The sequence below is a fragment of the Denticeps clupeoides genome, chromosome 3 (assembly GCF_900700375.1).
Source record: "Denticeps clupeoides chromosome 3, fDenClu1.1, whole genome shotgun sequence".
Lineage (NCBI taxonomy): Eukaryota > Metazoa > Chordata > Actinopteri > Clupeiformes > Denticipitidae > Denticeps > Denticeps clupeoides.
The window spans coordinates 15,451,043-15,463,339 of record NC_041709.1 but is presented as its reverse complement, the minus strand read 5'-3'; the positions used below and the strand labels follow the sequence as shown (position 1 = coordinate 15,463,339).

At 42.0% G+C, this 12,297-nt stretch overlaps 1 protein-coding gene across 3 annotated transcripts in view; it reads right to left on the bottom strand.

Moving 5' to 3' along the window:
• The window catches only part of ap3b1a (adaptor related protein complex 3 subunit beta 1a), a 60,285-nt gene that overhangs the window by 47,248 nt on the left and 740 nt on the right, over positions 1-12,297 (bottom strand). The window contains exons 1-6 of one of the 3 annotated variants that reach the window (XM_028973797.1): positions 9,609-10,149; positions 8,394-8,469; positions 7,697-7,771; positions 5,514-5,609; positions 4,003-4,163; positions 3,637-3,703 (exon numbers count right to left, since the gene is read on the bottom strand). In XM_028973797.1, the coding sequence (XP_028829630.1) occupies positions 3,637-3,703; positions 4,003-4,163; positions 5,514-5,609; positions 7,697-7,771; positions 8,394-8,469; positions 9,609-9,763 (630 nt within the window). In that variant the 5' untranslated portion in view covers positions 9,764-10,149. Of the gene's footprint in view, positions 1-2,488; positions 2,583-3,636; positions 3,704-4,002; positions 4,164-5,513; positions 5,610-7,696; positions 7,772-8,393; positions 8,470-9,608; positions 10,150-12,297 lie in introns of those variants that run through there. The other 2 variants (XM_028973798.1, XM_028973799.1) reach the window with 2 other exon arrangements.

Below are 12,297 nucleotides of genomic sequence, written 5' to 3'. Positions count from 1 at the left end.
AGCGCCAGACCATACCTGGAGAAAAGCACTCACTTTACTATAATGAACTTTGGCACGGACGTCTGCGGCAAATTTAGTTTGTTTGTGTATGGAAAGAATGTGGGTGGGGGGAGAGGCAACGTCACACACAGAAACCCCTTTGGAGAGATTGCTAAGTAGGCTTCAGAACGGACTGTTTGATGCTACGAGGGGGCGTTTCGCTCATCCGTGTGCCGTCGTCTCTTTCCGGTGCGCTCGGTGGTGAACTTCGCCCATTAGACACCGGCTCCAAGGTAAACTACATGCGCCATCAACAAAACTGACACCCCAATCTGCGTTGTTCATATTTCCCCCCCATATTATCTATGCTGCTTGACAAGCTGGTAATGGAAAAATCACACTAAGCAAATGGTTCCTCTAATAACAATAAATTTCCTATAAAATTATGAAGGGTACAGGACGTTTCCTTGCATCTATTTTGTCATGAATTCTAATTAAGGCAGGCTGAGCGCGAGAGGAGAGTGCTGGGTCATCAAAGGGAAAAGACTGCGCCAGGTTGGTGATTGATGGCCCGGCTCGGGGTCGTCCGACTGTGCCAAGCAACCCACCCCACCCCCACACCACCCACCCACCCACTCAATCCCATCCTTGGCTTCTCCCCCCTCTTTCTCATAAATGGATGGGTGTCCCACCTAGCTCCTAATCATACAGGCCCACGATGATGTCCCAGCCCCCCACCACCCCCACCCCCAAACCCTCCACACCTCATTTCAATTTTCAAGCCAGGCACGAGGAGGTATGGGCTCGATTGCTCATTTATCTTGTAATGGCTGGATAATAGATCCATCACTCCAAACAGCTGCACAAACTTTGGTGTTCGTCGTACACACGCCGCTCACTTAAAGACCGGGCTGGAAAGATAAAACATTCCCCTCGTCTCCTTGGCTCCACTGTCCTTAGAATATCATCGTTTTAATAAATGCAAGCACAAACGCTGACCTTGTCAACAATTAGGGTGCTTGCTTCCATACCCGTCCTACAAGTAACCAGTAGGATGGGTGAAAAGGACGATACCAAATTGAAGCATTGTGCCTGATAATGATGACATCACAATACTATTGATTCTGTGACTTTGGCAAGAATGTGATTAAATAATTTCAAATCATATACCATTAACTTCAATTAGGAGACAATTTTACAGAAAGCAACATTATATGGCATGACAGGTAAGATAATATTTTGGCTGACATTCTTAACCATAGATGCTTACAATCATTACAAAGACAATACAATTACAAAGATAATACCTGGAAAAATACAGGGTTAATTCTCATTCCTTTATAAATCTGGCATAAAAAATACATTCAGATCCTTTGAATTTTTCTTACATTTTTAGCATTGAGTTTTGATATGTTGATACTGGACAGTGTGTGTGTGTGTGTGTGTGTGTGTTAAGACATCCTTTCATGTCTTTAACATCTCAAAATTTATATTGTCAGTAATCCCAAACAACCCAGTGCAATGCTACCTTTGGCGAAGTCCAATATCATTGAACACAAGAAACAGCCTCATCTAAAATATTGGTCATAAATAAAAATCATAATGGCTTCTCAAGGCAAAATCTCAATTATCTAGAGCTAATATTGGGTGAGGCGATGAGCAGCCAATCCTCTCCTTGAGAAATGTTTAACTGAAGCTTTAATGGTCATCATAGCCCCTGTTGGCTTTTTTTGCTGAACTCCATAAGTTAACAATTCATAAATGTAGAATATATAAAAACAACAAAGAATATGTGGGAAAATGTTCTCAATGTTTTCATAATGGTAATTTAACTCAAGTCTTCTTCAAGAATGCTGCAACTAGAAAGTATTTAACCTTTGGCATTTATTTAGTCTATATTAAGAATGTGACGGAAAGCGACAGCAATGCAAACATTAAGGCTTCTGCACCTAATGAAGTAAACACACAGCCCATACAACGCCTGTCTTTTCTTAAATGTCCACTGCCTGCATCCTTGCTAGCTGCATAGAACTTCAGTTCTCAGACTACATGCCAGATTCTGCAACATGAATCTTGAGAAGGGGAGAGAGGAATATTGCATAAGTTTCTAAATCAATATCTTAAATAAAGATATCAGGTCAAGATATACAAGGGCCAATAACTGGTAACATTACAAAATATTTAGTCTTAAAACATATACTCTATATCCACATCCAACCACTTAAAATCTTTAATAAATGTAATTACCACAATAATAAACAACTTAATGTGAGGAAAAAAACAAGGCTATAAAAATCTTATAAAATCACAGAATCCATAATATCGGACTTGGCATTGTTGCAAACAACTGTGCAGCACGGATATAACAGGAGCGTGCAACCTGTATGGTGTTAAGTTACTGTTTACAACCACACAGCACCCAGGCCATGCAGCTAACCAGGCAGAGAAACAACATTCCACATTACACCGCGTCGGTTCAATCTACATTTGAGCCGTGCCATTTGCTTACAAAGTGTTGGCCATCAGCTGAACTCCTTCCAGTGATCACTCTGACTCCTGGGACTCCTGGCAGTGACAGCATGAGTGACCATATACAGGCAGGACTAAACAGGATGCTAATGGTTGGAACTGGCTGCCAATGAATCAAGGAGAGGCAACTGCTGGGGTGGAGCTCCCTCATGTGGCCACACATGATTATTACACACACAAAAAAGTGCCCAGCTTAGCACTTATATTTCCTCATTGATAGCAAAAATGTAACACAAAAGTTTCAAAGAAGATAAACAGGCAACTAGCGGCAATTCAGATCATATGAAGCTAATGAAAAAATCTGAGTAACTATGGGGCATTAGGGGCAGTGGTGGCCTAGCAGGTAAGGAAGCGGACCCATAACTGGAACGTTGCCAGTTTGAATCTTGAACCGCCAAGGTGCCACTGTCTCCACACACTGCTCCCCGGGCACCTTTCATGGCTGCCTACTGCTCACCAAGGGTGATGGGTTAAAAACAGAGGACACATTTCGTTGTGTCGCCATGTGCTGCGCTGTGTTTCACAATGGCAATCACTTCAACTTTTTGGGTACAACCTCAATCATTGATTAGAATCGTAAACTCTCCGACCTTTTTTTTTTTAAATATGCAAACATTTTCCATTATCATATTTGAGGTTGAAGGGATCAACAATGACCTGCTGACAAAGTTCTGCTGAACATGAAGATGAAGGTACTTTTATAGATACCAAGTTGAAGTAAAAAGCTTTCAGTAAAGTAAACCACTGCTATCTTTAGCAAGCTAAAATGCATTTCAATAATTGTTATAATCAAGAGTCAAATACACCAGAACAAGTATTCAGGTGATGGCTGCACATAAAATAAAATTGGATCCCTGTGAAAGATGACATGAAAATCCATGAAGTGCTCCATTTTTTGGGGGCAGTGGTGGCCCAGCGGTTAAGGAAGTGGCCCAGTAATCAGAAGGTTGCCGGTTCAAATCCCGATCCGCCAAGGTGCCACTGAGCAAAGTACCGTCCCCACACACTGCTCCCCGAGCGCCTGTCATGGCTGCCCATGTGCTGTGCTGCAGTGTATCACAATGAAGTGACATGCAATCACTTCACTTTCACTTTATAGTGTTACATTTAACTTGCTCATGTACTCACTGTGCTTTTGTCCTTTAGAAGTTTCTCAATCACTTCAATCAGTTGTTCTTTCTGATCTGCATCCAGACTGCAGGAGGAAGAAGAAATAACGTCATTAATAATGGCGACAAATGTATTAGCTCAACGCTATATCAGTCCTACAAAGCAAAAATCTTTGAAGGTCTTCTGATACAGATCTAAACTACACAGTGCCTTGAATATGTGACCCAAGAACTGCTGCACCTAGTTCCTTGCTATGTGATTCCAGTTAGGATAACCATTATGAAATGTATTGCCTGTTCAGCGGGAATTATTTTGACTGATTAATATGTGGGTGCCGGTATGTATGTAAACATAGTCATGATGGTCATTATGATATTGTGGTACCTGTAGAGTTTCTGTATCGCATGAGCAGCAGTCTTCCTGACATAAGGAGACAGGTCTGTAGCTGCTTCCTTAATGGCCAGCATCATGATGGGAACAATGATTGGCACGCGGATACTGGAGAGAACCCTCAAAGCACTGGCCCGGATCAGCTGGTTGGGATCCTATTCCAATGGAGACAGTGAGTTTCAGGTTATGATGCAGTCAAGACACGGAGGCATACATGCATACAGCCATAGAAAAGGTTCAAAAGGATTTACTTGTCATGTTCTCAAATATCTCCTCATTCATTGATGTTTTACTTGCATCTATCCATCAATCCATACCAGCATATCCCAGTACCCTTCAGGTGACAGGAACAATCCCTAAAGAGTGTTCCAGTAATACAAGCAAACTAACCCAAGATGCATATATTTGAACTGCACAAATACCCCAAGACTGGAAACAAGTCAGTAGCGCTGACTACAAAGTTCCAATTTAACCACAACAACAAAATGGCTTTTTCTTAAAAGGATAGAGACATGATAGATCAGAGAGGGAGGAAGTAACTCCATTCAAATGTACATTTGTGACTGCCCTGTATGATGGGAGCGTTCACTTACGTCCGCTGACAGGCCTGTGAACATGAGGTTTTGTGAGCATAGAATATAAAGGAGGAAGAGAGGAGACTTGCACTTGTACAGGCGAAAGGAGAGGAGATAAATGATCCAAAATGAGGAAGTAGGGGTTTTAAGAGCTGTCAATAGACACCATAGTATCTTCAGTTTTTAAGCATGGTTAATAAAACATTATTAAAGACCATGTTCTTGATAAGCAAAATAATGAAAGTCAAACAACAAAAATTGCTCGGTGCGAAGTTAGCTCCTCATCTCCAAACAGTCCGTTCTTGTTTCTCTATCTCAGAAGTGACACTGGAGAACACTCACCATGTGGTATGTACGGCTGAACACTGGCAACTAACAATTAATTAGTCTCTATATATATCTTAAGCACAAAATTAAACACAATGCTTTCTCTTTGTGTCTGGCACCAACACACAAAAACACACTTCCAGTGCAAACCATTTCATTTCCTCACACAAAGACAAAAGACATGTGCGCATGCACACACACACACACACACACACACACACACACACACACACACACACACACACACAAATCACAGACACACACACTGGGAGGAACTGAAGCATGCTGTAGAACTAGCAGGGGTTGAAATGGGTTTTTCAGGCACACAGGGGGCAGCGGAGGTGCCTCTTAAAAACATCAATGCTGTCAGCGGACATCTGCCGAGGAATGGCTCAATACCTGTCTTTCAAAAGGGTACAGACCGTGAGCACACACACACATCTACAATGGATGCAGACCCTCACACACACAGACACACACACACACACACACACACACATACACTTATTCCACATGCTGACGCAAAGACACACAGACACTCACAAAGAGAGGAACACACTGTACGCAGCATTTAACCAATAGACAGGGCAGGATGGCACTGACCTTCAGGGCTCGCTGGAACGTGCTAATTGACAGGAGGGCAAGATCTTGCTGTTCCTCTGCGTACCGAACCAGGTACACATACACCAGCTTCTTCAGCTAGAAGAAAAGCAAAATAAGAGAGTGTGATGATCTAGTTTACCATAGGGCACATAACGTATACTGTGTAATCAAATCAAGCCACCAAGTCATTTTTGGAACCTAAAAACATTCATGTTTTTAGAAACTGGGAAACTTGGACAATCAGTTGATTCATAAGGTTGTAGGTTCAAATGCACTGTGGTCAACCACTGTGACCAAGACACAAAATCCTGAAAAATCTGAGTAACAGTGTCAGCGAAAATCAGAAGAACTGGCCTACAACCCAGATTCTCAGAAATTCCTATGCCCTCTTCACACGCTCCGAGGAGCTAATATTTACCTTCAGGGTTTTTCCAGAGACAAAGAGGCCACAACCCAGATACTGTGCCTTTTCACCCAGATTAACTGGACAGTTGATAGATCAGCAGGATCACATTTTCTTGTGAACTATTCCCAACAGGTTACCAAACCAGCAACATTGAATTTACTTGAAAAATGACTTGTAATGGGCATTTGCTTTAAAAGTGCAATTATGTGTGCTACAACAAGGTGCTGGTGTTTCTGTGCAATTATGAATAAACATATCAAAAGAATGCATCGTCACTATGACCTGTGGAAGACAGCAACTGATCAATTAAGGGAAGTTTTGCTATTTTAGTTCTGTAAATGAAAGATTTGTCATCCACGACCTAATATCATTGTTATTACCTTATTTTCACAGAATTAAAGGGTCATACCTAAAAGTGAAAATGTTAACTGACATAATTAACACAGTAAAACAAATTGTCCAAACTGCAACTCACCCCTGAGGTGAAAGGTCAAGGCCCTTCATAATTCTCCCAGGCAGTGCGGGTGAAGCAGGACATTACCGGGCACCGTGGCACTGCACGGCTTTCCATCATCATCACCATGGTGATTACTGAAGGAATTAACAGCATCGCTCTCTATAAAGAGAGACGTTACCCATCTGTCCTGGGGCCACGACTTCATTTGCGTCCAAATGGACTTCTGATCTGCGCTCAGAGCGGTCACAGAGGGGTTCGAAAGATTCCAAGAGATTCAGTGACCAATCAGCGAGTCAATCAGATAAACTATCAAATGAACTAACTGGACTGTTAGTTCTAATTGTGTTTTCCATGCACTCTAACTGCTCAGCTCATCCTAATTGTTAGAAACCGGCACGAAGCACGTGGCTCGCATACAAATAGGCGTGAAGAGCTACAGAGCGAAGGATACAATGCTCATGCCCAACACTCGTATTCATAAACACATAGAGACTGCCTCTCCCAACAGCCCTGCGTGGGTGCCAGTCTAAGAGACCAGTCGTTCTGATATTAAATCACACGTTCGTAACAGCACTGAGGGGATCGATGGCCAAAGGAGGGGAGGAGAGGAGGAAAAGGAAAGAGAGCGAGGAAGAGAGAGGTAGATGACGAAGTGGGGACACATCTGCCCACAAGAGAAAGAGGCAAGGCAGGGGGAGCCAGACGTGACTGTGAGCCCTTCACTGCCAATTACCCGCCTCGGCACAAAAACAAGCCCTCCTCAGCTTTCTGACGTGCTCTCTAGCAACAAGGGTCCCCCTGCCTGAGACCTAATCAACACAAAACCACATTAGACCCCCTGGCTCACAGCTGCCTCTGCAGTCGGCCACGACGATAGCGTTTGGAGTCGATATAAGACTCATTCGCATAGTCAAGAAGAAAAAAAAGAAAGCAAAGCTATTAAAGGCCAACAAAACTGATAAAATAGCCAGGTCACACAGTGACAGTTACAGGGTTCTTGCAAATCACTTTGATATTTCGGAAGACAGCAGCCACAAACAGTTATTCAGCAAGGACGATGCAAGGTGTCTGACACACAAAATGAAAAACTAACAAGGAAACCCTCAATTAGAGCTCTTACTTGATGACAAATGTATTTTCCAAAATCATCTAGTCATTTCGATGGGAATGTCCACATATCCCTCCACAATCTAATTCAACGTACAAAATGTGACTTTTTTTATCATAAAAAAAGTGCAGCAACAATGAAAACGAAAATGTGGGTGATTTACTGAGCACCCATTAAAACTAGGTTCTGGTTATCCCATAATATTGCCCCACCTCTATGTTTTTGCTGGCGACATTCTTCACCACAGCAGGAAACAATTCAGATGCATTCTTCCCTCTGGCGATCAACTGAAAGAAGATAAAAGCAGTCATTAAGAACAAAAAAAATCCTAGATCTTATTAAATTAATGATTCAGACTAAGCTGCTTTTGATCTTAGCAATGTGCAAAAACTGTGAAGATATTCAAAATTCTATGCATGGGGTTGTTTTTTTCATGTATTGATAACCTGAACATTTTGCAGATGATTAATTGGCAAATAAATTGCTAGGAAACTTGTCTAAAAGCTTATTGGTATTCAGTGGCATGCACAATGGCACAATAAAACTACCTGACTGTGAATGTGCAAGCAAGTTCTATTTTATAACTGACAAAGCTATTTTTATATCAATGCCCTGAAGTCTGTAAGACGCTTTGGATCTGCCAAATTAACATAATATAATATACACAAGGTCTGCAGATTTTTACCCCCCTCCTTGTGGTCTCTGAATGCTATTATTCTAACCTCACTATAACAAAAAGCGAGACTAATGAAATCAGTGAGTGCACATACTGACTAATGTCAATATCTGTAAATTCCCTCCATATACTGATGTCTCAATAATCAAATCAATATTTCCATGTTTTATGACATTCTAATTAAGAAGCTTCCTCCTGTGACCTCATTCATCTACATTGTGCAAAACACTCACCCCTACTATCCTCTTCATGGCCTCCAGTTTTAGAGACTCCTTGGTGCTCTCCAGCATCTCTCTCAGATCTTCATTCCTGTGGAGAACAGACATGAGTAAGTAACTAGCACTATATAACAGACATCAGCCGTCTTCTGAATGATTTCGAATTAGCCAAATTGAGACGTAACTAAAGAACCTGTTAGGTGGAGGGCAACCTATCCATGGCACTGAATGCAGACATAAAGGCATATTTAATTGCAACCATACAACAACAGAGACATGTCTTTCGCAGTGTTCACAAGATTCAGTCCATACGAACAATCCTGCACCAAGCACAATACCAGAGGAATTTAAAGTGTGTAAAGGTATTTGGATTGCTCCGAATGGACAAGCTTAATGTTCAAGCAGCCTGATAAGGAAAATGGTCAACACATGACCATCATAAGCTCTGAGCCAGAATAATAATTAAGTTAACATATGCTCAGTGGGACATTTCAGTGGGATGTCATGCTGAGGAGAGTGAAGCAATAAAACAGACAATCCATTTTGTGCCCGAGAAAATTTGATTAAAACCAAACTTTCACACACACCACCTTGGAGAAAGACATCCAGCTCACATGACAGAGAAAGACAAACAGAGAGATTCATCCTCATATCTGACCTTTCAGAAAAGAGCAGATAAGCTTCAACAACTTTCGTTATATGTTGGCCAACATATAATCAAATGAGTCGTTTGGGGTTTTAAAAATGCTACTAAAAAACCCACCCAGCCAGTACATTTATCTGTTTAAATTCAATTCCATCAATACTGAAGACATACAGTCTTGTGAACTGTATATTAACACTGCTCCCTGACTTCTCGGCAGTGAAACACAGTTAGCCACTGCTGAATTCTGAGAGAGAATTGATAAAATGGATTAAATAAAATGAATATTCGGTCCACGATAACAATTATATCAAAATGCTGTTGCTACTCAACTGATTGCAGGACAGATCTCTAACTAAAGAAGAAGAAAAAATCCTACACATACAATTTTTAAATATTAAATGCATTTTTTCATAAAACAAAAAAATAAAAAAAATAGCAACAAAAATTGACTGTGTAAATGTTTTAACATCACACTGTATGTTAAAAATACTCTGGTATTTACACTCTGTAAATACCAGACACACGTGGGTTGATAATCCCAATATGCAGCTCTATTGATTTGTCCCACCCCCACTGCTGAATACCCCGCTTGGTTTGCATCCTTCCGGCCTCTGGTGAGGGCCCGCTCCTCCACGCTCAATTCCGGCTTGAGGGTGAGTTGGAGGTTCTCAGCAGACACCAGCGCAGTCCTCACCGCTCCCATCGCATCCGACTTCAGAACAGACAGACTCCCGTTCATCCTCACGCAACCAAATAAACCAAGGTCTACCAACAGGGTACAAAGTCCCGCTCTTCGACAATGCCCAGTGCTGCACTTCAGGTCCTCGGGAGAATAACGTCCGTACAACCCTGCTTTCTTGTCCTCCAGTGAGACAAGGCTTTCCTTATTTGATCCAAGGCAGCTATGTGGACGATTACCCTTAATCAATTATAAGACACTGAAAAAGAAAACGCAGGCTTCCTCCTCTGCCTCTGATCCCGGCTGTGTAGTCCTCTCCAGGATAGGTTCTCCGCCTTTGACTTTCTCCACGACCTCACTGCTTTTCTAGTGTATCTTTTATAGTGTGCCTGATCTTCCGATATTTTTTTTTTCCAGCGGTCACTTTCCCTACGTCCTTCCCTGTGGTTCTCTCGGCAGCTCTCCAGAACTTTTCCTAGTCACAGGCTTGCTCAAGCCACTACCCTCCAGGGGAAACAGGAGGGCCCTTATCACCAGTCTGGGCAAACACTGGTGATCTTTCTTCACCTCTGGTGCACAATGCTCTACTTCTTCCCGTTCAGACCAGCACTCTTCCAGCAGGCAGCTCCAATATGTGCTCAGGCTGCTTGATTCTGTTACATTCTGCAGCTTGGGGAACCACGTGCTACTTACATACCAGATATTTATCACAGCATTTAGATCCGGTCACTTGAGAATTTTGATATAAGGGTGGGATATATGACTGGAAGCACAACTTCCACAGACCAAGACTGATGCCATATTTTTTTACATGCATGATATGAGGGCATCTGTAATAATACCTTAATACCTTACTTCAAATGCACCCTGATATCCGAAAGACAAACTAATCACCTGAACATTAGACAATTCAAATATAGTTTGCATTGCAAACCATAGCAGGAAAAAAAAATAAATTCCAACAAAAGCAACTCAGCAGTGTACATGCTTGGAGCATTATCAAAATGACAGAAAACTTTGCACATTCAAATGAAACAACTCTACTTCTTGCATCTAATTACATAAAACCTACCTGTAAAGTGATAAAACATTAATGAATTTCTCCCCTTTGAGGAAGCAGTTCAGAGTTCAGTCTGTCAGCCTATACCAAACAAAGCAATCCTAATTTAGAATTATCTAACAATAAAATACTCTACTTCTGAGGCCATTTAAACTCAAATTTATACTCTCAAACACTGACCTCTAGTGTTCAAAACGAAACATTACAGCACAAAGAACAGCTAGAGGGACGAGAAACAACATTTTTGCTGTTGTTCCTTTGAATGGAAAAGACAGTTAGTGCACCGTGCTCCTTGCATCCTAGCCCAACATAAATAATAAAGACAATTGTGAGAAAATCACTCTTAGCCTCAGGCACTAGGGTTGTCCTGGTCTCTGAAGCAGATAGACAGCAATATTTCAGGAGATGCTCATGTGAGTAAGATTAGAAAGTGAAGTGATTGTCACACGTGAGTGAGCAGTGAGCAGTGGGCAGCCATGACAGTGTGTGGGGACGGTGCTTTGCTCAGTGGCACCTCAGTGGCAACTTGGCAGATCGGGATTCGAACCAGCAACCTTCTGATTACGGGGCCGCTTCCTTAACCACTAGGCCACCACTGCCCCAGGATTAGTTCATAAGAAAAAAAAACATAAAAAAAACAGCTGTGAGGACAGGCAAAAAGCCAAAGTTTCCTGACCTTCGCTGTGGGTGTGCATACATACAACAACAAGCTAAATTGGCACAAACAGTTTGTAACAAAAAAAATAAAATATCAAAAACTGCAATAGGCTATTAAACATATGAATGGGAGGATATACGGTATTAAAACACACACCTTATATTGTAGAGCAGATTGGTGTGTTTAGCATGACCACCCAATAGAAGCTTAACAATGAATGAGAAAAAGACTACTCAGCGAAAAGAGAGGGCACAAAGTCTACAGACTAGAGAAAGGAACAAACTGAACCCCCACCGTGAGAGACACTGCAGACGTCTAGGAGCTGGAGCTAATTCCACAACATCCGCAGCCATCTAAAAAGGCTCTGCGAAGATCAAGAGAGCTTGATCGCCAATAGTACTAGAGTGAAAGTGATGAGTTGTCACATGTGAAAGTGAAAAAGTGAAGTGATTGTCACACGTGATACACAGCAGCACAGCACACAGTGCACACAGTGAAATTTGTCCTCTGCATTTAACCCATCACCCTGAGTGAGCAGTGGGCAGCCATGACAGGCACCCGGGGAGCAGTGTGTGGGGACGGTGCTTTGCTCAGTGGCACCTCAGTAGCACCTTGGCGGATCAGGATTCGAACCAGCAACCTTCTGATTACGGGGCCGCTTCCTTAACCACTAGGCCACCACTGCCCTGTGACACAATACAATAAATGGGTGCCTTAAGTTTAGGTAGGAAAAATGCACAAATAACAGCAATTTAACACTCACTGTAGGAGTTTTGGTGTGCACGTAGATCAGATGTTAACGTACACCGATTGAAATAAAATCATATGGTATCCACAACTGAGATAATCAACACATTTGGGTTGAGAAGATGTAAT